A 27,175-nucleotide genomic window follows, 5' to 3' on the forward strand; every position below is an offset into this window, starting at 1 on the left:
CTGACACATTAAATAGGATCAAACAGACACCTCCACTGCTGGGATCCTTCAGACAGCAGCCTGGCAAAAATGATGCACAGCCTTCTTAAACTCTAAGTAAATAATCAGATAACCTAGCAAGAATTTGACAACTCAGCTGGAAACAAAACAAAACAAGAAAAGAAAAGAAGAAAAAAAAAGTCTTCCATAAAGGATTAGAACTAGGAAAGCATTAGAGTGGCTCCTACGTTCAGCTGCTTACACTCCACAGAAGCAGAGCTGATGGAACAACCATTTATTCTCAAGAGCAGTCAAACAAAAGAAAATGGAAAGTGCAGCAGCTCCAACTGCAACATTCTCTTGCTGTGGTGGGGCTGGAAGGCTCACGTGAGGAAGGTCCTTTGAATGCTGCTCTGACAGCAAGGTGTGTTCCAAACTCCAAATCCCAGTTCTGAGCTAAGACCACATATAACACAAAGCAAAAATATAAAAATCTAGACATTTCTAACTTGCACCGTGGATTAACCACCATCTGTGACTCTCTCAAAAACAGATTTCAAAAACATTCTTTTTACCCTCTCTCCTCAAGGCCAAAAGGGTAGTCCTAATTTTCCTGGAAACATTTCATTAATGGTAACAACTACTGAGACAAAGACAAAACACGATTACATCACAGTATGGAAACAGATAGCAAAACTCACATCTTAAGCCCTGCTTCATCCAGAGCCAATACCAGAAGTTTCCAGGAGGTTGGCAGGAACACCCCTCCCCTATAACACCCAAAGTACCGCATTTGACCCTGGGGTGGGGAAGGAAGAGATTTGTTCCTCTTTGCTTTAGATAATGTCTGGATCAAGAATCAAAGCTTGATCACTTTCATACATGTTCTCTTACATACATGTACATTACAAATGCCTTCAGATCCAAGTAGCTGTGTACGTGCATGGGCGGATATATTCACATACAGACTTTGATCTGTACAGTGTAACACTGTTCTCATAAACCCAAAGTAAGCTGCAATTCCTATGAGGAAACACACTGAAGAACAGATGAGCAGCATTTCGCGCACACACCTGTATGACATATGCAAGAAGTGAGCACAAATGTTATTGCTCACTGTTCTCTTTGGGGCACAGCTCCCATGGAAGCATCCTGGCTTCAAAGGCAAGAACAAATTGGCACTGGGTGTCCTCAGGTCACTGTCCTCTGAAAACACAAGAATAACTCCTCAAAAAAAAAAAACACACCAAAAAAAAACAACCAAAAAACAAAAGGATTCAGGAAAGTCACCTATGTGAGGAATGACTTCGTCTTGATTTATTTCTACAGATCCTACTAAAGCCAACTATATTTGTATATCTGAAAAGGTATCCCCAAAACAACCAAAGTTTATTTCCAAAGTACCAGATGTCTTGTTCTTGGAAACTTCTCTTAGGGACTATCGACATTTTTATCACGTATTTGTTTTATTGCATTACATGCATTCTATTAGGAAGTTGTATGGTGGACAGAGAAGAAATACGTAGACTCTGACAGAAGAGAAAAACTAAGTTGCTTGTCCTTCAGGAGGGAAAAAAAAAGGTAGTATTTTCTCCATGACAATGTTCAAGATACAATAGCCAGAAGAAAGAAATACTTTGTAAAAATGGTTCAGTAAATCCCAGCAGAAACTAAACATCTTTTCACATCATTAAATATCTGCAAGGCTTCATGCTGACATCTGATGAATGGGCAAAATAAAGTGTTTTGCACATCCTAGGCCTTTTACTCACGGCACAAAGTCCTGGCTGGCACAGATGCCAGATGAGTACAGTAGTTAGAACAGCTCCCATCAAAAGTGCTATTGCATTTGCATAAAATAAATACCTAACAGCTTCTGGAATTTGGTTCATTTAATAAACACACACACAAAAAAAGATATTTAAAAAAACAAATTTTTTTCATCATCTCATTTTACTTTTATGATATCTTGATTACTTGCAAATGCAGAAAGACAGAAAGCAGGAGCAACGAATACCTTAAGTTTGGGAAGAAGCAAGGCAACCCAGAATGATCACAGCACATTTCACCTTAAGCTGCTATTATGACAGCATCTGATGACTCACAAGCTTTTGGACAAGTTAATGCAAGTGGTAAGCAAGTTCCTTTTACCTTAGAAACCTTCCTTGATTTTACGACATCAAGGAAAATCCAACAACGCATCAGAATACAGCGTCAAAAACATAATATGCAAAACATATACACATATTTACATAGATATACACACACTTTGCAAGACATTAGTACCATTTCCCAAGTCATGATGTCAGAAAATCCATTCAAACTTTAAATTCAAAAACATATTTTTGAAATATATCCGAGCAAAACCAGAACTTAATTAATGTAAATCTTTTTGTTTGGGGCAGCACTCTAATCTGCTGTGAAGGACAAACATTTAATGGCACCATGTGATACTCAGTCAAATTTCTGCCTGATACATAAATGTATGAACTACAGCTGCTATTGTGGTATGTGCTATGAAACACAGAGATGACACCAAGAAATGCTATCCAAAAAGTTAGGTTTTGTCTGTCAGCCACTTACCTGCTGATCCCAGCCTGTCACAATCTGCTGCAAAAAGCTGTCTGTGAATGCCTACAACAGCCTCTGTTATCTCCAGTGCTTTATCAGCAATTATACAATATGCATTTTGTTAGTAACACGATGATGCCAGACTGTTCTTGTTGAGTGTAAATGAGAGTAAATTCAAAAATCTCTATTTGCTTTCTTCAAACTTTGATTATTTTAACTATTATTTTCTGCTACACAAGGATGAGCTGAGTTAAATACACTCCAACTCTTCATTAAAACTCCAGTTTTTTTTTCTTTCTGTATCATAAACATAATCCATCATAAACAGCACCCTTTCTTTAAAGGCAACTCTTATGCAAAACTCGCGTTGTGGGTCAGTTTGACACAGTTCCACTCTACAGAATATTTTTTTTACCATATATTTTTAAATTCTTCATTGTTCCTTGAAGCCCTCTATTTTAAATATTCACAAGGCTTTTGAGTGATTTTTACAGGCTTGTGACTCACTGTGCTCACCACAGTTTGAAATAATGACACCAAAGGGAAAAATTTCACCACCTGGAACTCAGCTGACACTGAAGGAACAAATCCAACATTCCAGTGGCGTTATAGAGGGACCATTAACAGGTCAGCTTCCCTTCTGCCTCTGACCATCTCATGCTGTTCTCAAGTCAATTCCGATTCATTCTGAACAAATGCAGGGGAGAGGGAAAAATATGACACCAAAATACATGGAAGAGAGAAAACTCCACAGATCTAGAGCAAAAACTAGATTTGTACCGGGAGTTTTGTAAAAGATAGTCTAACTAGGAAAGCATTAATCAAAGAGCTAATTTCAGAGCTATTTGAGTGAAGTGAGACTTGTCATGTTGATTCTGCAGTGCCTATGATTGCGTATGATGTCATCTTCAGGGAGAAAGAGTTCTTCTAATGAGGAGATTCAGGTAAATGAACGCAGAGCTTTAAGAAACGTTAAGTGCAAGCACTCTTAGTAGCATACAATCCTTTACAAGCCTCTTGCGCATGTGCGGGCTGAGCACCACTGCGCTACCAAGCCTTCATACTGACCTGCCCCAGCATGTCGGGTGCGATGGGGATTGTGGGCCAGATGGCTGAGTAGACACCAAAGAAGACGAGCCAGAGCAGCATGCTTCCCCAGACGGCCAGATGACTGAACTGTCAAGGAGCAGGGAGAGGAGAGTCAGCACAGCGCACCTCCCAGCTACCTCAGCAGTTATTTTTCTGGTCAGGTTTCTATCAGCCTCACTCAGGCCTGTCTACTGCCCTTGGTCTCAGGCCAGTAGCACAGGTTGTTTAAACAGCATAAAACAGCCTCCTCTTTAATCTCTGCCTCACAACAGAGCCGGCAGTCAGTCTTCCCAGCCAATCTGTCTTACTCGGAGCTCCAAAAACTCATCAGATTTTCCTTAGAGCCCTGATTTCTCTCATCTAGCTCCTGGTTCCCACTGTACACATGCCAGGTTCAACACATACATCAAGGTAGAATTTTTCAAAGGCACAGGTTAAAGTTCGTACTGACAAATCCTTCATGTCAGAGTGCATGCACGCATCCATGTGCACCACACACCTTCCACTGAAGAAGGTTCAGTGTTGTGATACCACTGCTTAAACCATCAACTACTGATCTACTGATTAGCTTTCCTTTACTACTCTAAAAGTGTTCTAAGTGATTTATGGATATGCAATATGGTTTATGTCTTTACTGATTCTTTAATCTGCAGACTAAGAGTAAATGAAAGCAGTATCAAAGTGACCAAGAACACGTCCAGCACACAGTTCATTTCAGTTGCATTAAGGAAAGTCATTTCTCCTACACACCCGAACTATTTTGCTGTTCAAGATGATTTAAGTTGTTTTACTTTTACAGTGCAGTGGATGGAATCAGTAATTTTGGTTGTAACACGCAACTGAGCTCACTATTGGCTCCAGCTTTTTTGGATGCCAACAACCCCTGCGGCTGATGACTTTGGCTGCAACTCAGAGAAGTACCTGCATAAATCTTAATTACTACATACATACGGCCTTAGAAACATGGCAATGAATTCATTCACTGGGGGCTGTAGTGGATACACAGTATGTTTGTTTAGTTCTCAGATTTATACTTTGTATTTGATTACTGTATATGTTGACTTGTTTTTTCTTTTTCAAACAGTGTCTGAGAATCAAAGTGCCTAACGGTAGGCACTGCATTCTGTCTGTTGTGAGACTGAAACTTCTAGAGGGAGAAGACTGCTCCTTCCCTGGAAGTACTGAGCATCTTCAGAAAGGAGAGCTTTCTTGAGCAGAAGTAGAGGAAACAAGTAGGGAGCCTGCAGAACCAGTGCAGACTGGCAGATAGCTGGAAGCAACTGGAGACAGCATACAGAAGGAGCATTCATACAGCAAAACTTCAGAGGTGATGGAAAGAATGCTCTTCCAGGCACCCTCAGAAAGTCAGAGTTTTGTTCAACCCCTAAGGAGGCTGGGCAAGCAAGCAGGACGTGGGGTGGGCTCCCCCAGGAGAGACACTGTGGGCAGGAAGGTTTGTTTTCAGACTTTTCTATTTACTTGTTTCACCCAGGAGACCTGACCAGCAGCTGGAAAAGTTATTTTGATCCAGTTTTAAGGTGAATAAAACCCGATCCCTGTTCATTGCAGGGGAATTGGTCTAGATGACCTTTAAAGGTCCCTTCCAACTCTAAGGTTTCTATGATTATGAAATAAATAAAAAAGAGACTAGGAGATTTTATTTTTTTGAATCTGGGGGAAGTTGAGGCAATTTAGTTCATTTGATTTGCTTGCTGTTCTGAAAACAAAGGACATTTCATGCCAATATTCTGACCAGAATAGAGCCCTGCCACAACAAGCAACTGTGGTGTTCAGCTCCACTGAAGAGTGCTGTGGGGTTGCTGCAGGAATTCATTTAAAAAGAAGCCATTCCCAAGCAGTGGCAGGAGAACAGCACCAGCCCTGCTCTCCCAAAAGTAGATGACAGCTTCCTCTGAGCCACAGCCTTCCATCCCAAACAAGCGGACGGAAGAGCCAGGGTGGCCTGGACTGGTACTTCCAAACTGCAGACTCCTACAGGCTTTAGAATTAAAAGCTGTAAAGATAAAAGTAAGCAGAGAAACCACTCAAAGACACATTCCTATTCCTAGTGTATTTATGGTAGTGAATCTTCTGTCTTGGTTCTTTCCGTTCTGCTGGCAGGGCAGTTCTTGAGTTCTGCAGTCCTTAATCTTGCCCTTGCAAAGCTTTGTAAAGTCTTTGCTCATTTTGTTTTCATCATCTTCTCATGGCTGTCCCAATCATCTTTCAGCAAGCACCTCCCTTCACCAATATCAGGTTTGTATTTATTTGCATTAGTTCTCTACCTTTCTCTGCTTTTTGAAAGAACTCTCCTTGTCCTGCTGGAGACTGTTTCTTAAACACTGACCCAACCTCTGATAATTTTCCTAACTGATAATTTTCCACTGATTTATCATTTACTGCTGAAGAACTCATGTCAAAGCAGAAGAAGCAAATTTGTCAGACGTGTTAAATAACAGAAGATGAAATATAGTGCTCATACATTAAAAAAAAACAACACTGCACGTCTTGTGCATCCAATTTATCTGAAGCAGTTTAAGCAGTATGGTAAAGCTCTGAAGAAAGCTGTGTTTTGGAAAAGCCTGCTGCAATGATGTATACAGGCAACATGAAGAGAAAGTTGCCCCACACAGCCCTAATGGGCAGATTTCTTTCTTTGTCATGTTACTGCTTTTACCAACGCCTTTCTTTCCACACTGCCTACTGGGTTTATCAGCCCCTCAGCAAAACTGAATCTGTGTTTCTTATTTTAAAGCTTTCAGCTGAACCCAAGATGTCTCCCAAGTGGCAGTGTCCCTCGCTCTGAAGAGCAAATTGCATGTAACCAATCCAGCCGATGATGGAGAAGAGGCTTAACTCAATGTTGTACATTTAATACTCTTCAGGTAACCTAAAGATTCTTTGTTTGTTGATTCACTCACAGCTGAAATAATAATTGTAATATCAGATTCCAAGATGATGAGAATCACTTGGTCTGAGCAGTGGGATAGGCATTAGAGTATATATTGAAAAAAAAACTGATAGATACAAACATTTTTCTGTTGTAGAACAATAACTTCCTGTATAGAATGCCACTGTTCAAGAACATTGAGATCTACTAAAAATTATGATATCTTTTTAAATGAAGTTAAGAAAGGGGAAATCATTATTATTCCCAGGTGACTGAAAAGTCACCACTTAGCCAGGGAAGGGGAGAGAGGAGGAAGCATCAAATAATTCAAACATAACAGGATCTAAACGGGCTATGTGCCTCCACTGCAGATTTAAATAAGTCATCTTTCAGTGCACAGGGGATTAATTTGTTTCTAACTGCTTTTGCATTTTAAAATATTAGTACACAACACAGAACCTGTGCATAAACAACAACAAAAAAGACCCCATTTTATTTTCTGATGAGTGAATGAGGCAGAAAGCATTAGCATTTCCCTAATAACTACATAGCCCATACAGATAGTATTTCATCTTTAAAATTCAGAGCAGACATCAGCTCATTAATCTTAACAATTCCTCTGTGAGGAACGAAAGGAAACATTTTACAACTAATAGGAGGAAAGAGGTTATGAGATTTAGCCAAGTCCCTCCAGAAAACTGATAGAAGAAGAATACGGGGCTCCTCAAAACAGCTTAGTCTCAAGGGCACTGCGTCTTAGAATATGATGAAAACAGTATTTCTATAAGGCATCTCATACGGCCGTGGAGAAACAGGGACTCCACCAAACTCACAGTATTTGTGATTTCATGAGGTTTAGACAAAGGAAGAAAAGTGCTGGAGCTCCATCAACACAGGAACCCTCCCACCCCCCATATTCTTTGGAGGTCACTGCCCTGGCAGATTCTGACACCTACCAATAACAGAGCATTCACTCACTGCATGTAAATGACTCACATCTAGGAATCAACACAACTGTTTGACTAACATCCCTTATTTATTGCTGAAAGTTTCCAAACAAACATTCTCAACCAATCTGAAGTCACCAGTGCTTTTTACTAGCTTCAAAGAACTCTGCAAAAGCCATTTGTTTACCTGTGGGCAGACATCATTCAATACTGCATTAATTTTGAAGGAGCTACAGAGTAAAAAGATGTTCTTATGCAAATTTCTAGCATCTTTTTCTGAATTTTCAATATTTAAAAATGTTGGTAAAATTCTTTTAGAATTAGAATTCTTACTTCTGATAGGATGCTCTTTTTTTATCACATCTTTAGAGCGCATTCATTCTCCTCTCCTATAGTTATGGAACTTAGTTTATCCTTAAATAAAAGATGCAATTAAAATATTGCAGCCTCAAATGATTTTTAGTACTACTTTTCTGTATTAATGCTCATCAGGGAAAAACGTATGCTAATAAAATAAAAGCTAATGAAGGATACTTACTCTAGTCCACGCAGTTGTTTCCAAGCCAGCTTTTAGGCAAACAGTGACTACAACGTACTGTAAAGGAAAAAGACATAAGACAGCTTCAGTATCAGCACTCTCAAATTTGGAGGTGTTCACAGCCCGATCTCCCTTTAACACCTAAAAATGGAAGTACCATCTAAGTACCAACCCACCTCCTGCAGCCTTGGCAGAATGGGGTGGGGGATGGACACAGCAGAAGATACTGTTGGTCCATGTGTAAAAACAGTGAAAGTAGGCAAAAAAATCAGGCTCACAACATAGGTCTGACTTCACTTAAACTTCCTTCCGATTTACATAATTTTCTGACAGCGTAAAAAAATGACCATTCAAAAAATGTCTTGGATACATAAACTTACAGTGTAAACTATGTTTCCAACAAATAAATAGTCGATTCCCTGCCCGTTTGTGAATACTGCATCTGAAAAAGAAGAATTGTCACATTTGTTAACCAGTTTATCAACAGAGCAGAAGCAGCATCGAGGAGATTTTGAGGAGGCTAGACAGTAACTTGTTCCAAACTTGTCTTTTGGAATGTCAAAGAGCACTTTTAGAAGCTGTGAGCTACTGGTAATGCACCAGTTGTGCTAAACAAGACAGAATGCTCAGATAGAGTGTATATATACAGCCCTGCTTGCCAGAAGCCGTTAGCAGAAGGGAAACTTTTGCCAGGCACTAATGTGCAATTTGTCTCTAAGAGCTGAGGTAGGTCGGCATCACTTCTGTGACTATCTGCTCTGTGCTGCTTATTGACTGCTCTAACAAATTACACTGTGAATAAAGCCTATACATGACTTGATCTGTGCTGAAGCAAAGTTGCCTATGTAGATTGATCTTTTGCAGCTTCCTCTTAAAAATACATTTAATATCTAAAATACCTCACTGGAGGTTAATTCAGTAACTGAGCAGCATTCAGTCCCTCCGCATGCTTTCTCTTAGACAAGTGCACAGGAGGGTAAGTACATGTTAATCTATCACTTGCAAGTGCCAACCTTGGCAGTGCTTCAGATGTCTGTTTAGTCTTTCTTAGCCCATGCTGAATAAAACCGGAACACCACGAAAGCACACTCAACAGCTATGCTAATGCCAGATGAACTCATACTCACAGGAACTTTCAAGCATTACACAAGCATGGTAAGTACTGGTATTTTCACAGGTTTTAAGACAACTGCTAAAGAAATACACAAACAGCAGGGATGAAAAAGGCTTAAGATAAAACCCTTGGACTTGTTCCTAAACACATACTGCCTAGTACAGTGCTTCTACTATGAGGTTGCCACTTAGCTAGGTTTATTTGCAAAACTGGATCTGACATTGTAAAACCAGGGTCACCTACTCAGTTAACTATGTTCCTGTAAAGCATGTCTCCTGGATCTTGAAGTCTACAGAGAAGAGCCCTTGACAGCATGACCTCTGGTAAAGACTCTGTCCAGAGCATGGGAAAAAAGGTTCAGACAGTACAGCTGTCCAAGTTTCTCGTGACGGTTTGCTTCTATAATTGCTGCATGTGTTTTTCTCCGAACAACTGGCAGATTCTGAATATCTTCCAGAAGTCACCAATTCTATATTGTGGCTTTTCTTTCCATTTTGAACCCAATCTACTATGAAACAGCACCAGATATACTAATCACAAACAGCAGAACAAGATTAAAAACCTGATCCAGTTTGCTCAGCAATAGGTTTGGTCTTCACAGGCATCTCTATCAGCCCATTTTTTCTCCTGGTACTCTGTGGCCTCAGAAATTTATCGTATCATTCACAAATACACAAAGTTTTAGCAGCCTCTTTGCTCTAGTATCAACAAAAAAGGCGAAGAGCATGAGAGAATGGAGCCTTCCACATCCCATAAACCCTGGTGATGCCTAACGTCTGTTTATCGACAAAGAGGGATGCCTAAAAACTTACCTGTTTTGACAGCTCTATAATAAACTCATCTAATGACTCTGACAGTATATTGCTCTAGCACACCACAGTGCACATTTAAGTAATGGAGTAAAATTTGCTGCAAAAATATATATATATATATATTTTAAAAGTTACACTGCAATGTGTCAATGTACTGAAATTTTTTTTCCAGAGTTTTCCATAACCTTCCACTTCAGGCTAAGCAGTCCTGAAAGGAATGATATTTCTGTTAACGAGAACAGACAGATGTTTAGTGAATGGACACTTGCATGGCTTTAGAAATATGTGCTCACTGAACACGTGCACTTCAGATTCTAAGGAACTCGAGAGGTTGAAAAACATCCTGGTGAACATGGTGCACTTTTGTGTATGACACTGGCATTTCTTTTCTTTTACTTAGAAATACAGAGAAACTTGAAAATTCAATATTCGTTCCTCTTCAGAAAGCAAGCTAAGCAACCTATTGAAATTATCTGAGAAAGAAAGTTACCATGTGAGCAGGTGACTATTTCAGTCTTACCATTCCAGCTGTCTAAAGCAAAAGTGTATTATCTACTTAGGAACTGAATAGTCAGAAAAGTATTTATGGAAGACTGAAACAAAAAGCATAGCCTGCAACTATCACAGAAATCAGCCCAGAACATTTTAAGTTGGATTTAAAGAGGAGCTATTCAAGATTAACATTTCCCATAAAAATAGTGAAACAGAACAACCCAGACTCCCCAAAGCAAAACAAAGACCAACGAAACAAAAACAACTTCTCTCCCCCTACACTGAAACAGAGCTCTCAGCCCACAGAGGAAAGGGAGGTCTCCTTCTTGTATGGTCTGTCACACACTGTGTGAAGTTGTCACTGAGGATATGACACTGAAGTTTTACTGAACCAGGTAAAGAGAAACATGAATCTCCCTCCTCCATATCTCCACCATCATGCGCCTTTGATGTGAGCATTCATCTTCCCTTCCTTTTCTTTTACCTTCTCTCCAGTTAATCCATCCTCAAGCTGAAGTGTGTTTCCAGATGTTTGTTTTGAAAAACTCATGTTTTGATAAATACTTCCCCCAAATTCCGCATCTGATTTTGTCCCGTTTCTTAATACAGTAAAATGAACTTCCCATGTTTTCTCTGCCCACACAATTATATAACAAATCTAAGTAGGAACTGCATGGGATTTACTGTTCCCTGAAATACTGTGCAGTTGCACTATATTTCAAAGAAAGCAAGTCTTAGTAAACTTGGTTCATACAAAAAAAGTCTTGTTTTCCTAATATCTGACTCCCAATCCAATCTTTTCCAATCCAGGCAATTCACTTCTACCACAGACTTCAGTGATAGTGAAATCTCGTTCTTTCACTTTATATTTTACAGTACTGCATTATGGAATGGGAGAGATCCAGAAAGATAAAACAAAAGCTTGTAATACAGCTACCAGCTGCTTTAACAACCACTGCAAAAACAGTAAAAATTTGAAGTCCAAACACATCACTGAAAAAAAATCAGGTGTTGTACAGAACTTTTTAGTGTTTGAGTAAGACTTTGGCTAAACAGTAGTTTAATTTCTTAAGTATTAACATCATTGCATGAACAATAATAAAGTTAAATAGGAATAAACTCAGGAAGCCGCCAGATAACTGGCCAAGAACAGCAACTAGAGTGTACTGAACTGTCAGCATTATTTCCTTAGAACTTGTTACAACCTCCAATTCTGCAAACACATTGGCTCTGTAAGACTGAACATCAGTTACTGGCGTAAGAAATAATGAAGCTGTTACCATGCTCCAGTACTTTCAGTGGAAACCAGAAGAGAATGATGGAATGGATCAGGGCATTGATGCAGTGACCCCAGAAAACCTGAGGGAAAACAAACCAAGTCATCAGTAAAGTCCAAAACTCTTGACCTCTCTCTAACTCCCAACAAATGCTTCATTGTGTAGTTTAGAGTCAGACGATATTTTTCCTGAAGTGAAATACCTAAACTTTCCTAAGATCCATTTCCTCCTACAATTTCTGCTCTGTCACAAGAAAACACTGGTCCAGTTGGGCAACTTTGTTCTATCCAGTTAAAATGTAACAGGCAAGCAGACTTGCAACTTAAGATCTTTATCAAAATACAGCAGACAGATGGAGTCACCTTTCTTTAATTATCTCAAAGAAAGATTTTAAAAGACTGGTTCTATACCATGAAGTGTTCTATTTTCTTTTAATGGGCAAACACTTTCTATGCTCTGCAATTCTTAAACTTACAGATAGAGCAGCCTTGCACAAAGTAGAGCTTTATGTGCTCAACAAAATTCTTCCTCCTCTCTAATCAAAGCAGTCTTACAGCCGCCCTGACTCAGAAGTACGTTTAAATGTGCCTGTTATGGAATAAACATAGAATTCCAGTGCTGGCATTTTCTGGCATGTAAAATAGCAAAATGAAATAAAGTACATTTTTCAAAAGTTAAAGTCAAAATAAATCAATTTTTACTTTTTGATTTTTATTTTCTCTAATAATAGAGAGGAACAGATTAACGGTGAAAAAGCTCTCCAGAAGGAAGTGTTATGACAACCTCTGTATTAAATAAATGTGGATGAAGTCACTCAGTTTCTACAAGAATGGTAAGATAACCATTTTTTAGTAGGTGTGAATTAAAAGATCATATTCAGATACAAATGATTTCTGGAAATCACTGTTCACAGATATTTCAGGACAAGTTTCAGTTGAAGCCACTTCTGAAAATCCTCACTTGAAAACAAACTGTTTGTTTTGTTGTTGTCCTTTTTTAAAACGAAACACAATCCCTTTGAAAACAACAATCTTGTTGCAGTATCGTAGTATAAAACAGAAGTGACAGTGGGGAGTAAGTTATGTTGTGATGAAATAGACCTGGAAAATCAAAATGTTCATGTTGTTCTTAAAGAAACAGATGATTGTTCCCTTACCCTTGTGTTGAACCCATCTGCATTCTGAGTAATTTTGTATAGCTGTGGAAATCTAAGCATGCTATCTTGAGTACACGATCGTTCAAAGATTCCCAGAGTGAAGGGTGGCAATGCTGTGAAAATCTGCAAAGCAAGCAAATGCTCATTAAAAACGGCTCTGAGTTTTAAGTGGATCCCTGATAATATTTCAGTATGTAGTCAACAGCAAAATTCCCAGACACTTCATTGAAGATGCATTACCAACTGGTGTGTTGACATAATTTTCAGATGCCCAAACAAATCCATGCATGAATTTCAGAAACGTGTAACTCTCAAATACTGACTTACAAAGAAAAGAAGCATAAATGAAAAGCGGTGCTACTACCCAAGCAGCTTACATTGAAGAAGTTAGCCCTCAGCAGTTTCTGATGCAGCAGCTCATCTGGGGAGGGTAGGCCTCACCAGAGTGCAAAGGAAAGACAGAACGTACTTTTTCAAAAAAGCCTTGAAGGAATGGGTTCAAATACAGCCATAGGCATGTTGTAGACATAATTAAATATGCAATATGATTAACCAAAGCTAAGTTTGAGAACACAACAAATGTGAATGTCACATTAAAAATACACTGAAAAACAATGTCAATTCTCTGCTGTAGTACTTCAGGAATTCTCCAGCCAGTTATGTCCTGAACAAGTTAACCATTCTGTGTGTCCCTACTTCTGACTGCTTGGAGATAACCAAGACTCAGAAATTTTCCAGGAAAGGCAGCAGAACCCTGCCACAATCACAGCAAGTCAGCCTCTACTGGGTCCCACATCATTCTTCAAGTGTTTCCAGGATCCGAGGCAGTGCATTTAAAGCCACCTCAGGGATGCATGTTTCTTACTGTCTGTTGTCACACAGTGAAAATGTCACCAAGGCTAAACTTTAGCCACGTAATTTTACACTGTTTGCATCTGAAAATTAATTTCTAACAGATTTTTAACAGGTTTTTTTTTTTTTTAACAGTTTGAGGAGAGTTCAGTTAGCAGTTTCAGGTTAAGAACTGGTCTCTAGCATGTGTTTCAATTTGGTGAAAACTGGGCTCTTTCCCACCACCAAGGAGCTGGCAGTTTGGAAAGCAGACAAAAGGCAACAAGGAGGACCAGACATCAGCAAAAAGCAATTGTTCCATTCCTGGACCTAACTTCTTTTGCTCAGAGAGTAATAAATCAGATCGTTAAACTATTGGTGGGCAGAGCTAGAACTAAGACCACTAGTCCCACATAGTCCAGAACAAGACACTTTCTCATATACCTTTAAGATAATTCCCTATTTTTTTTTAATGATTCTTGCGACACTTCCCAATTCAATCAAGACACTGTTGGAGAGGTGGTTTGGGTTTCTTTTGTTTGTTTGTTTGTTTCTAATTTGCAAGGAAGCTCATAGAATCACCAAGGTTGCACCTCCAAGATCATCCAGCCCAACCATCCACCATGATTTCCCCACTAAAACATGTCCCTTTGTATCACATCTAAACGTTTCTTAAACACCCCCAGGGAGGGGTGACTCCACCACCTCCCTGGGCAGCACATTCCAGCACCTCACCACTCGTTCAGAGACGAAATTTTTCTTAATATCTAACAGAACTTCTCCAGCACAGTTTGAGGCCATTCTCTGCAGCCCTAACACGAATCCTATTATATGAATCAGCACAAACCACTATACACCTGACCTAGCTGTAGATGTGCCTGCTCACTGCGGGGGAGCTGGACGAGGTGGTCTTTAAGGGTCCCTTTCGATTCAAATGAATCTATGATTCCAAAAGTGCTGTAGCAAGATTTCCCACACTTAGCATTTCAATGAGACTGCATGTAACAGAGGGTTAATTAACATAGAAAAGAACAGAAGAGTTAAACTCCGTTTAAAAACCTAACCTCTTTAAACTGTGGAAGCCCTTAACACCCCACTAGCATTTGATTCTCTGTGATTCTCTGGGACCAGTTCTACATTTAGAAAATAGTGGCCTTATGAAACAAGTATTAATTTATACTCCACTGATTCTCTAAGATGAGCCTCATCCATGAGCTTTAAATGTAGGGTAGGTAGATCCATCAAACCAGGTTTAAAGATAATAGATGCAAATATCTAACCATGAATGACGGACTGTGCAACAGTCAAGAAATAAGGGTGAAGAGGAAGTGGAAAATCCCTGAATTAATGCCTTCCATGGAGAGTATGAAATCTTAGAGCATATGAGGGTTTGTGCCATCATTTTTAAGATTAGAGAAATGTGACAGAAGTGTTTCCATTAATACTACTCGGTGATAGAGATAATTTGCTGGCTTTTTCTGTATTTCCATATATTTAGAAAGAGTCTGATTTAAAAAAAAAAAAATAATTAATTTCTTCCCTCTGAAGAGAAATGCAAAGGATTTTTCAACACTGACAAAGTGTCCTAGTAGCTTATGAATCCAGCCATCAGTAACATTACACTCTATTAAAAAGACCAGCACAGGCCAATGGCATGCAGCAAAACATGGCCCCAGAGATCTTCCAGGCTTTAATCAGATTAAAGTTATTGATTAGAGTGATAAAAACACAATACAGTGTGGGGCCCTGAAAAGCAGAGCTAAAAGCTGAAAGCACTCCCAGACCAACACATCCTACACTTGGTGAAGGTGAGGAATACTGGTTACACAGTGTGCTGCTTCCAGTTCTGTACTGACTCAGTACAGAGTGCACGATGCTTCACTGAGCATCTAATTCTTACAAGATCTGAGAGGAACTCTTCTGTATTTACTAATTATATATCAGTAAATGCTTCAATATGTTTTTGCATGGATCAGAATCACTGAGACGACAACATATTATGAAAAGGTAAGAAAATAAAAACACAAAGGCTAAGGTCTATTTTGAACGTTAGCAGTCAGTAAAATATCTCAGTACAGGAGACCAAAGATGCTTTCAAAGAGAAAATTAAACTACATCTAAAAGCTCCAGTTTTATTGAAGTTATACTAGGCTAAGCACTTATGCATTAAGGGCATTTTTCAAAATTTATTTCTCAAAATTTATTTTTGTGATTAAAAACAGCATTCAATGTGTTTCGCTTTCTATAGCTCAGGGTAGATCAAAATGGCTTTTACAAATGAATTCACCTTTCCTGGCATACACTTAGATTGTTTCCTAGGAGAAATGGGACAGAGCACACTAACACACATCCCAAGCAACACCAATTCAAAACATGTAGCACTTACCACATTATACAGACCAATGCACCATCGCTCAAATAAAATCTGCCCAGAGAATCCATTAACGAAAGCAAACCAAAGCTGAAACAAAGAAAGACAGGTTACAAGAAGCTTCAGATTACTACTGCAGTAAATGTTTCCATCTACAGTAGAGGAGGAGGATATGGAACACAGACCACCATCTGGAGACAGCTGCTTGTCATGCTTTAAAAATAATTATCAGCAGTGCCAGGAAGTTATTCTCTTTCAAAATCTTAAGATTTTAAATATTGCCAAGGAACTGCTTGTTTAAAATAAAATATACAGGTGATGGAACAATTTACTGTATACGAATTGTTACTCTCAAAAGAAGAAATGGCCTCAAAATATTTCTGAAGTCTTACTACAGGCAAAATAACATGGCTTCGAGCCATCTTTCCACCTACTTTCCATCAGAGCCAAATATCAGAATTTTCATGTTAGCTGTTTTGTGATGGATGCTCTGTTTGGCTTGTGTTCTGTTTTAGTTACACACCCAAAATTAGAGGTACTGATTCAATTACGTTACTATAATGTTATTGTTTGCATGATAGTAATTGTTATTTAATAAACATAAATTAAGAATTAAACAATGGAAGAAGTTGCCCAAAGATTCTGTTAAGTTTCCATCTTTTCACAAGTCTGTGAAATACAGCTGAAGAACCCTGAGCAACATGGCTCAAACTCAGCCCTGTGAGCCTGCTTTAAGTCAAGGGCTGGACTGGGTGGCTTCTGAGCTCCCTTCTGAGATGACTCTAACACCATAATGACAGAAGAATGCTATATGCAGCACTGTGTAAGTCAATTCTTTCCAGAATTTATGTGGACCTACTTGCTTAATTCTACTTTTGAAGCAGCTTTTTAAAATAAGAAATGCTTTACTAAGTTGGAACGCTGAGTTGGGCACTGAAAGGCTAAGGAAAGAAGAAGGGAAAGTATTGCTTTTTCCCAAGGGATGTGAATCTGTGATCATTTATCTGTCAAAGGAGCACTCTGAATCTGTGATTACTGTCCCTTTCAAAGTTCATTTGTAAAGCCCATTTGAGCTCAGCCTTTGTACCACAACATTTAGTTGAAAATTACAGTTCAAGCACCACCAGTTTTTAACATATTTTATCTTATGTTTACTTTGCTATTTTACATTTCATTGCCTGACAGTCCATGGCACTGTTCTATCAGTGATGCCGCAGCACTCTCCTGCCAGCACCATTTATTCTCTGGTTCGTTTGTAATTTGTACAATAGAAGTGGCTGAGCAAAATAACTCAGATAGGAGTTATATAACTGCATACCATTTGTTCTCTCCTGTGCTCTATCTCAAAAAGGGGAATAGAATAATCAAGTAATAGAAGGTAAGAAGACTGCATCAAGACCTGCAAATGCTTTCATGAATCTGGTATCTAAGTAGACTGGGACTCTTCAGCATGAGACAGAGGCAACTTAAGGGAAGATTTAAATATTGACAAGATTGAAAAGATCCATCAGTTGCATTCTATTTCCAGTTAGTTGAAATACATCAGTCTTGCATAAACCACAAAAATGCATACCTAATTCCTAAAATTCAATTTCCTCTAATATTCACATTGTCAATCATACATGAATTTGAATTAAATAAGTTTAAGTCTTCATCCCTCCAAGTCTGTCGAGAGAAAAGGATTGAAAAAAAACATAATTTTACACTCCAACCTTTTTTCATCATTTTTACTTCTACCACCAGTACATGGAGTGGTCACCACTCTCGGGGCCCAACTAATGTCCCAAAGCAGCATGCTGACCATTCTCACTCAAATGTGGGGAGTTGTAACAAACTGCATACCTCAGTTATTTAAATGAAAGCTATGAAAGGTCTTGGGAAACAGCAAGTCTTTCGGGGCTTGCAGGTAAGGAACTTGAGAGCAGCTTCTCTTGGCAAGAATCTGAGCTTCAGACAAGCTTCCTCCTCAATATTTAGCAGTGATCACCCAGGCCTCTTGCAGTTTACTGCAAGCATGAATGAGCTTGGGAGACATCATTGTGGCCCTCCAATATTTGAAAGGAGCATATAAACAGGAGGGAGAACAACTTTACAAGGGTGGATAGTAATAGGACAAGGGGGAATGGTCTTAAACTGAGACAGGGGAGGTTTAGGTTAGATATTAGGAGGAAGTTTTTCACACAGAGGGTGGTGATGCACTGGAACAGGTTGCCAAGGAGGATGTGGATGCCCCATCCCTGGAGGCATTCAAGGCCAGGCTGGACGTGGCTCTGGGCAGCCTGGTCCGGTGGTTGGTGACCCTGCACATAGCAGGGGGTTGAAACTCGATGATCTTTGTGGTCCTTTTCAACCCAGGCCATTCTATGATTCTGTGATGAATAAATGGACCAATGTGAGAAACTTAAGTAGCTCACAAACCAAAAGCCTGTCTGCCTATCTGGCAACCTCAGCCCATGTTCTGCTCAGTCTTCTAGGCACCAGGCAAAACAGAACTTCTGAGGATTAGTGATGAACACTGAGGCCTTTCATGACACTGGCTCATGGTTCTTTGGATATCACTGTTGTATGAAGCCTCTTATAGGTAGTCCTCTAGCAACAGACATCCTTGATTTTCCATTGGGTGGGTGAAATAAAGCAGTGAGACTTGCTGTAGCTGGCTCATAGATAGGAAATGAGCCCCAAACCAGGCAAAGCTATTATATTTCATTCACATTTCCCATAAAAAATATTAGCAGTAATGAAGTGAATATACAATTATGTAAAACTTGGAGAAAGCCAAGCTATTAAAGTGTCTTACAAAGCAGTAGAAGGACTGTTGGAAGTATGAGTGAAAGATATCCTCTCCACAAGCCCATTTCTTCTAACTAAGAAAGTAGCTATCCTACCACAACTGGGTGATGCAGAATTCATTTAAGACCATGCTAAAAGCCCCAGAGATCCGTCAGTCACAGTAGAAGAATAACGAGGTGGATGTTTCTGTCTGTGGCAATGAAGTATTTAAGTGCCACAATCTTTAGTCTTCTGAACTTTGCTTTAACCTTGTATGAATTTTCTGCAGAAAAGCACTGTTCTTATTTCAGGACTGCTATGATTTTGCTGGGCAAGAACTAACTGTCAGCAACATAAACATACACCAATTTCAAATTCTGAACTTGTTTTCCTTTTGGCAGGATCCATACAGGTGAAAACTAGAAGCGAGTTCATTCCCCATTCCTCCCCACACCAGCCTGCACTGTGCTCTCAAAAAGAAAACTGGAAAGTAACAGCTATGCTCGTCTCCACCAGACCTTCACATTATCCAACGCCAAACAACGGAAAGAATGTTGTGCACTTCCTTAGTACCTTCATGTCAAGAGCAACAAATCATATACTCTGCATAAAATACACACTTATTTTGCATTTAGCACAAGTCATAAATTGGTACATGTAGTTTAAGCAGTAGCTGTTTGCAGAGAGGATGGTATTCTTTAAGGTCAGCAAAGGAAAAAGCCCTCCACCTCAATATTCCCGTTAACAAAATATTCTAAATAGATTCGAAATTGTAACAACCCATGCTTGACTCAGACTTGGTAAGCTGGCAGGAAAACCTGCCAAGTCTGCTGGGCTTGCCAAGCTCCAGGGGTTTGCAGGGCAGCTACAGTGCTGCTATGAACACACGGATCCAAAGTCATTAAACTGCTTTTCTGGCTGGAAAAAAAGAAATCTTTTCCCTTTAACTATTACCTGACTGCCAAAAAGCTGGAAAAGCTTACTTGTAACTCAGCGACAAGATATGTATTTTTCTCCCAAGGAACAAGAGGTCCAATTTAAATGTAAAGAAATTTAGACCTAAGGCTGAAAGCTGAGCTGATATTTTACTGCAACTTATTATAGCTGATATTGCAAAGATCTGAAAGCAGTAGGCATTGTACATAAAGGAAGTGGAACATGTAGCAAACTGAACAACAGCCCATATTTCCCACCTTGAAGTGTGGCTGCATTGTTTAAATATGAACCCCCTGCTGCTGGAGCACTCTGTGCCAGCTGTGATGTGGGCATTTTGCCACTAGAGAAGGAAAAAAAAAAAGAGAGGAGGAAAAAAAAAATAAAATCAGACTGCTGCCTCCTTCCAGAGGTCAACAAAAGCCAACAGCTGGTAATACTTGGTTAATATTGACTTGAGCTGCAGGCAATGGAGGATCCTGAGTAAAACAGTCTCGCACTGCCATTACCGTGAGCCACACAGCCCATCCACCTGCTCTGGAGTGTATTTTGAGAAAAGATCAAGTATTATTTTCTAAAAATATTCCCACTTGAGCAACTTGGAAGGCAGTTTTAATTGCATTATTGCTTCATGCATAATTACCGCAACATTAATACTTGAAATAGTAGGAACTAATTTATTTAAGTGCTCTAAGGCACTGGGATAGAAAACGATCCATTCTAAACGTGTATATTTATGATGTCTTGATAATAGACAGCTTAACGAGTACTAGAAATGTTTTCCCAATTCCGCTAAAGGGCAAGGAAAGCTAATGTAGTCAGGGTATCAACAATTGCCACAGGCACCAATTACAGCCAGCCTGGATGCCTTTACTACTCAGAAATGAGTTAAATTCTCAAAATAGCCTCTCTCAGCACACACACATTTTGCACGTTCTTACCGAATGCGCTCATTTACAGTTAGCCTAATAAAGCAGGTTTGTGTGTCTCCTGTGCACTTCATTAATAATGTATCCTGATTAAAAACCCCTCGTTACAGATGCCTCTCTCAATGCAAGGCTCTTACTCCTGCTGAAATGCACATGGCCTTAAAATAATCCCTTCATTAGAGAGGATACAGCACCAATTCTGTAATATAGGTAGAGAGCCTTGATAATAAGATTTGACAGAGTAGGCATGCCTGCCTGAGACCTGCGCGGTCTGCCAGGAAATATTTCCCCCATTAGGTGTGTGTGGAAAACAGATCTATATTTTCAACTGAAGCCATTCCCCCCAGGCCTGTGCACCCAAACAAGTGTACTTTTAAGCTTAGAATCGTTTCCCACCTTCTCTGCCAAATATTAACAATTATTTTAAAAACTGCATGCTGCTCATTAAAATGCTCTCATTAAAACAAAACAAACAAACAAACAAAAAAAAAAACCTGTGCATTTTTACTGCAAAGCTTAGACAGATAAACTGATATCAAAGCAACCAATGCAACAGAGATTTCCTGGTTTTAAACACTAATCTATTAAATAAGCCTGAACAGCTGTTATTTCTTCTATTGCTGACTACTAATACATTTTATATTTCAGCATTGTAAAAAGCACAGCTTTATCAGCCTCATCTTTCCCTGCATACTCAAGAAGCACATGCAGAAAATTGGCTTTTATTCCCCATACATGTTACTGCCATGCTTTGCTTTACCCACACACCTAGTGTCAGCATCGTTCCTCAGAAGAACACCTCACACTTAGCAGGAGAGGCGAGTGCAGAGCAGGACAGGAGCAGAGGGGCACAAGAAGTATTTTGCAGCTGAAATACAGTAATTCTGAAGACTTGAAAATTAAATAGGAATTAGCGAATTTCTCTAGATGTTTCTACTCAGTGGTCAGAGTGTCTTGGGTTGGAATGGTCCTCAATGATCATCAGATTCCAACCACCCTACCACTGGCAGTGTTCCCAACCACCACCCAACTGGTGAGCAGTTTTGTTTCTTGTCTCAAATGACACACATCAAAAGATGACCACGCAGCACACTCCAGAGGAACCAGTCATTGGGACACATAAAGGCTGGCTCTTCCAGCAACATTTACACATTCAGTATTCCCATCGTGAACAAAACGACCAGGCAGCCCATTACAGCTCTCAGACAGATTTTGTTCTGATGTTTATTTCGTTTAGCCTGATGAAACCGAGGATAGAGGAAGGGCAGGGTATTTTTCCACCCCTTAGTGTTAAGTGTTGTAGGAACTTCATATTCTTCCAGCTCTAATTGTTGCAGAAGCAAGCCTCAGAGAGCACAATTAGAAACTGCTTGTGTTACCGAAGGGCAGCTGTACTTGACAAAAGATGTGGTTATACATTACAGCTCCTCAGAACATTTCTTCTTTACAAACAGAGTCAGCTCTATTCTGAATTTTTCAGCTTCCCTTATGTTTCCTGGGCTACCAAGAAAGCTGCTGTGGCTACGCAAGGGTAGTTTTATCATGTATATATGAGACACCATAGAGGTGATGGGACGCACACAGTGACTCTAGACCTAAAGTGGCTCTGTGGCTGTGCTGCGGGCTGCAGACATCACAGCAGGTCGCTGGGAGTTACAGAGCCATGGGAGTTCCCACCATGGGTTTCCAGTGCCATAAGCCTTCCTCCAAGTAAACGTTGCTCCTAACACTCCCTTCCTTAGCATACCAAGAGCAGCTGTAAGGAAAGGTTTGTTAATATGAACATGTGTCACCAACTGCAGTCACAGCCAATTCATTAACGTAAAATTCTTTTTTTCCCCCTGCTACCTCCTGGATCTGCCTAATCAACTTCTCTAACCATCACTGCTTGCACTTCATTGTGGGATTGAATAGTGCGGTCTGAGTATTAATAGCTTGGCACATACTAATGAGAAATTACTGTATCTCCTCAGCATGTAATCACTCCAGACTGGTCCTGATACAACTTTCAGAACTGTGTAATTGACCCACATCTCACATAAAAAGATAAGGACATGCTATTACATGGTTTTAAATGACCCCATGGCTTTTCCAAAGCTAAGTGGTATCTTTAACCAATGATAAAAGAAAGAAGTACTTTGCGTTTTCTGCTCTTAATTTGTTCTCAAACAAACCGTGCTCAAATAAATAGATAGAAATTGCAAGTTTAACAATTTGTATTAATATCTGAGGAAATGTCAACAGCTTCATGCAACTTGAGTACCTACATTTTTGCTAAGCACTTTGAATACATTAACGAGAATCATATCAGAGAGAAAGGGAAGCAGTATTTCAAACAGAAGATTAGGAGACTGTGGATGCTGCTAGTAAAGTCAATGAGAAGGAAGGAAAGCAGGGACTGCTATAGCAGAGATAAGCCAGCAGCTCTAATGCAGAATGCCAACAAAATGCCAACAGAATGCCAACAAAATGTGTGGCTTCATGAGTCAAGCCTGACAATACTGCACGTCAAAAGTAAGACTAAAAACACCAAAGTTCTTGACACCAGGCCACACACAAAAGACTCATTGCAGCCCAAGCAAAGCAGACCAGCTCAGAGCCATACATAATAAAGCACTGCAGCACATCCTGTACAGAAATAAGCACATACAAAGACCAAAAGCTTTGACACAACTGCGGCTCCAGAAATCAGAAGGAAACATTTTTAAAAAATAAATAATTCATTAAAAAAAATGTTTATTTGAGAAAAGGGGAAATGTAAATAAAACAAACAAACAAAACCACCACCAACAAAAAAAAAACCAAAACAAACAAACAAGAAAAACAAAACAACCAACATTTAAATATGCACGCTAGGAACCAGTATCCTGGCAGAGCTGTATCTCAGACACTGGTGGAATGTTCCTTGCCTCAGTCAAGCTGGAGCATGTACATATATACACAAGCCCTGAGGTTACAAACAAGCTCCCTGTTTTTCCTGAGGACACAGTATCTCTTTTTCACACCCAAGTTAGCTGAAAAGAACAACTCAAACCAACTGGTGACTCATGTAGTACCTGCCACAGCATTGCAAGAGCGCAGGAACAGGCCGTAAAGACAACTTTGAATCTGAGAGCACTGTTCAGGGATGGAACAGTGATGGAGGAAGGCAGAGTTGAATTAGAGAAAGGATGGCATTGAATGCTGTAATTCATTAAGAAAATGGTTCTGCTTTTGCCCTTAATCTGGATAAGAAACATCGTATATAATGGATAATTTATTAATTACTGATGCTTTTAATACAGCAGAGTGTTTGTGAAACAACACAGTCTTGAGGGCTTCTTGATAATGAAGACACCACACCAATACTGGACCACATCCAGTAACAACAACAAAACAGAGACCTGAGCAAAACAATATACTTAGACTGATGACTTTAATCTCTGCTGTTACACACTTTCTTCTCTTGCTGGGTTCTGTAAGACCATATAGATTCTTACATTCTGCCTTGCAAAAGTCTGTTTTACATTACTCTATTATTTTACATTCTTATATTCTGTCTAGCAGGACTCTGGAAGAGATGGTGGACTCAGTTCATTGTTAGTGGGTAAGCTTGCCTCTCCCCATAGGACTGGGCTGTTAGCAGTTTCCTTTTAGCCTACGTGCAGCTTAATGAAGAACAGAATTTCCCAGTGTACTTACAGTTACATTCACTTACATCTGCATATAGTGCAAAGGGCACTAAGCTAAAAAGCGATAAGGGAGATGAGTATTCATTTAATGCAATTAGAATACGACGGTGTATTCTTCTGTCGTCGTACGAACCTAGGCTATGTTTTGTATGTAATCAAAATGATTTTATGATTTCAAGGACCAAGTGCATTTCCAGTACTCCTTTAATTAACTGACTGAATAAAGCTGATGGTGACTGAGACCTTGACTGTCATTCTCCAACTCCCATTTTACAGGACACTTCACTTCAATCCCTTTGCTTCTTACTTTCATTTGTAGGAGTCCCTTATGTTACACGTACAAATGCAGGTTCAGAGATCTTACCTTCCTTGTCATCACAAAGGAAGACTTCTGCAGAGCTGCTGAATTAAATGTATAGGAGCAGTTCAGTAGCAGGGTCATTTTAGGTCTGCAACTGTAGGCCCCTCAGGATTCCCTATTACAGCTACATCAACTGCCAATTTCCCCTTGCAAAAGTCTAAGCTTCCCCCCTTTCTCCCTGTGAAATAAAATTCAGTGTCTGCAAGCCCTTGAATTAAGCTACTTTTTCCAAGATGTTTATATAAAGTTTTCTGACAGCTTGGAACCCAAGGAAAACAGCAAAATTGGTGACAGAAAACCAGAGCACTACAGAAACCACAGCTCACCTTCAGTCACACTGACAGCAGTCAACCTTCGCTGTGGTAATCCCACAAGCAGCCCCTGTTTTTCATTACTCACAGTCCTACTAGCACTGCAGCACAGAGATGAGCTTCTAGCCCCTAACTATCAGGACATGCTGTAATCTGAAAAGCTCCCTGCTAGTACCTATTATCTTACATTTATTCTATTTTTGTTTTCTAATATAATCATTTAATTGGTCTTTGGGGCTAACTAAAATAGGTAAAACTTACTATTTTCTTTTTAAGCATGGCATCACTTACCTCAAGACCTCAAGATTTAGTAATAAAAGGCAACTCTCCTGTCTTCCTCACCACTGCTCTCATATCAAAATTAAATGCAACATTAGTAAATTAAGTCTAAGATTATTTCTTTACACGCTGGCTAAAACTAAAAGACTTAGATCCAAAATATATATTTTGCCAAAATATGCAGCAGGCTAAGCACATGCAATCATTTCACTGACAAATTACTTACTGATGTACTTCTCACTATAAAGAAATAATGTTTGAACTTCTTTTCAAAAGCGATTAGATTTCTTTCACTGCAACACATACAAATTCTTAGTATGCTTTTAAATCATGAGCTATATCTTCTGATAAAGCTGTGTACAAAGAAAACAAAACACTAACAACAAAAAAAAAAGATTATTAAATTCTAGGAGTTCATGCATTCTCATTTCTCTGCCCTGGTGAGGCCACATTTAGAATACTGTATCCAGTTTTAGGCTCCCCAGGTCAGAAAAAGACAAGGATCTCCTAGAAGGCGTCCAGCGGAGGGCCACAAAGGTGGTAAGGGGTCTGAAGCATCCCCAGTATCAGAAAAGGCTGAGTAACCTGGGTCTGTTCAGCCTGGGAAAAGAAAACTGAGGGAGGATCTGATTAAAGTTTATATCCGAAGGGAGGTGGGAGGGAAATGGATGTGGTCAGGCTCTTTGTGGTGGTGTGTAGTGATCGGACAAGGAGTAATGCCCTAAAATTTGTGCACAGCAAGTTTCATACTAACAAGCGGAAGAACTTTACAGTAAGGGTGATGGAGCACTAAAACAGCTGTCCATCTCCTTCTGTAGAGATATTCAAGATCCGTCTGAAAAGTTACCTGTGTGACCTACTGTAGGGAAGCTGCTTTAGCAGGGGGGATGGACTTAGTGATCTCTTGAGATCCCTTCCAACCCCTACTATTCTGCAATTCTGTGACTCCTGAACTGAACAGTTGGCTTTGGGACAGAATTGTACACCATGACCCAACACAGCAAGCAGGCAGCAGATAGAATTTCTCTTTCTGAAAGACTCTCCAAAAAGAAGAGGACAGACATGCAAAAAAAATTATGAAGAAAAACAATCCACAAACAAACTTACTTGAAAATTTGGAAAATACATTAACTGTTGAAATACTGTTTGTATGTGACCTCAAAGCTTGGTCAAAAACAATGGGATATTTTTGTCCTGAGTGGAACTGCCACACTCTATCCTTGCAATATTTCATAGAATCAGAGTGTCTTGGGTTGGAACGGTCCTCAGTGATCATCAGATTCCAACCACCCTATCACAGGCAGTGTTCCCAACCACCAGATGAAATACTGAATCAGGCTGCCCAGGGCTCCATCCAGCCTGGCCCTGAGCACCTCCAGGAATAGGGCATCCATAACCTCTCTGGGCAGCGTGTTCCAGCAGCTCAGCACCTTCTCTGTGTAAAACTTCCCTCTGACATCCAATCTAAATCTTCCCTCCATTAGTTTAAAACCATTCCCCCCTGTCTACCTATGAAACCATTCCCACTATCTACCTATGTAAAAAGTTGATTTCCCTCCTGCTTATAATCTCCCTTTAAATACTGAAAGGTGGCAATGAGGTCTCCCCACTGCCTTCTCTTCTTCAGACTGAACAAGCCCAGCTCCTTCAGCCCGTCCTCACAGGACAGGTGCTCCAGCTCTTTGATCATCTTCATGGCTCTCCTCTGGACCCTCTCCAAAAGCTCCACATAGTTTCTGTGCTGGGGGCCTCACACTTGGACACAGTACTTCAGATGGGGCCACATGAGGGTAGAACCATCACCTCCCTGTCCCTGCTGGCAGCTCCTCTTTTCATGCAGCTTAGGATACCATTG

General features: G+C 39.8%; 1 protein-coding gene across 4 annotated transcripts in view; it reads right to left on the bottom strand.

Moving 5' to 3' along the window:
• Window positions 1-27,175, bottom strand: part of ATP8A2 (ATPase phospholipid transporting 8A2) — a 314,007-nt gene that overhangs the window by 88,144 nt on the left and 198,688 nt on the right. For all 4 annotated transcript variants that reach the window (XM_042868038.1, XM_042868034.1, XM_042868036.1 and 1 more), the window contains 6 exons: window positions 16,083-16,157; window positions 12,866-12,988; window positions 11,713-11,791; window positions 8,395-8,456; window positions 8,015-8,071; window positions 3,619-3,726 (listed from right to left, as the gene is read on the bottom strand). In XM_042868038.1, coding sequence (XP_042723972.1) covers window positions 3,619-3,726; window positions 8,015-8,071; window positions 8,395-8,456; window positions 11,713-11,791; window positions 12,866-12,988; window positions 16,083-16,157 — 504 coding nt within the window. The remainder of the gene's footprint in view (window positions 1-3,618; window positions 3,727-8,014; window positions 8,072-8,394; window positions 8,457-11,712; window positions 11,792-12,865; window positions 12,989-16,082; window positions 16,158-27,175) is intronic.

Source organism: Lagopus leucura, unplaced genomic scaffold (assembly GCF_019238085.1).
Source record: "Lagopus leucura isolate 7727_CA_CO unplaced genomic scaffold, USGS_WTPT01 Super-Scaffold_100001, whole genome shotgun sequence".
Lineage (NCBI taxonomy): Eukaryota > Metazoa > Chordata > Aves > Galliformes > Phasianidae > Lagopus > Lagopus leucura.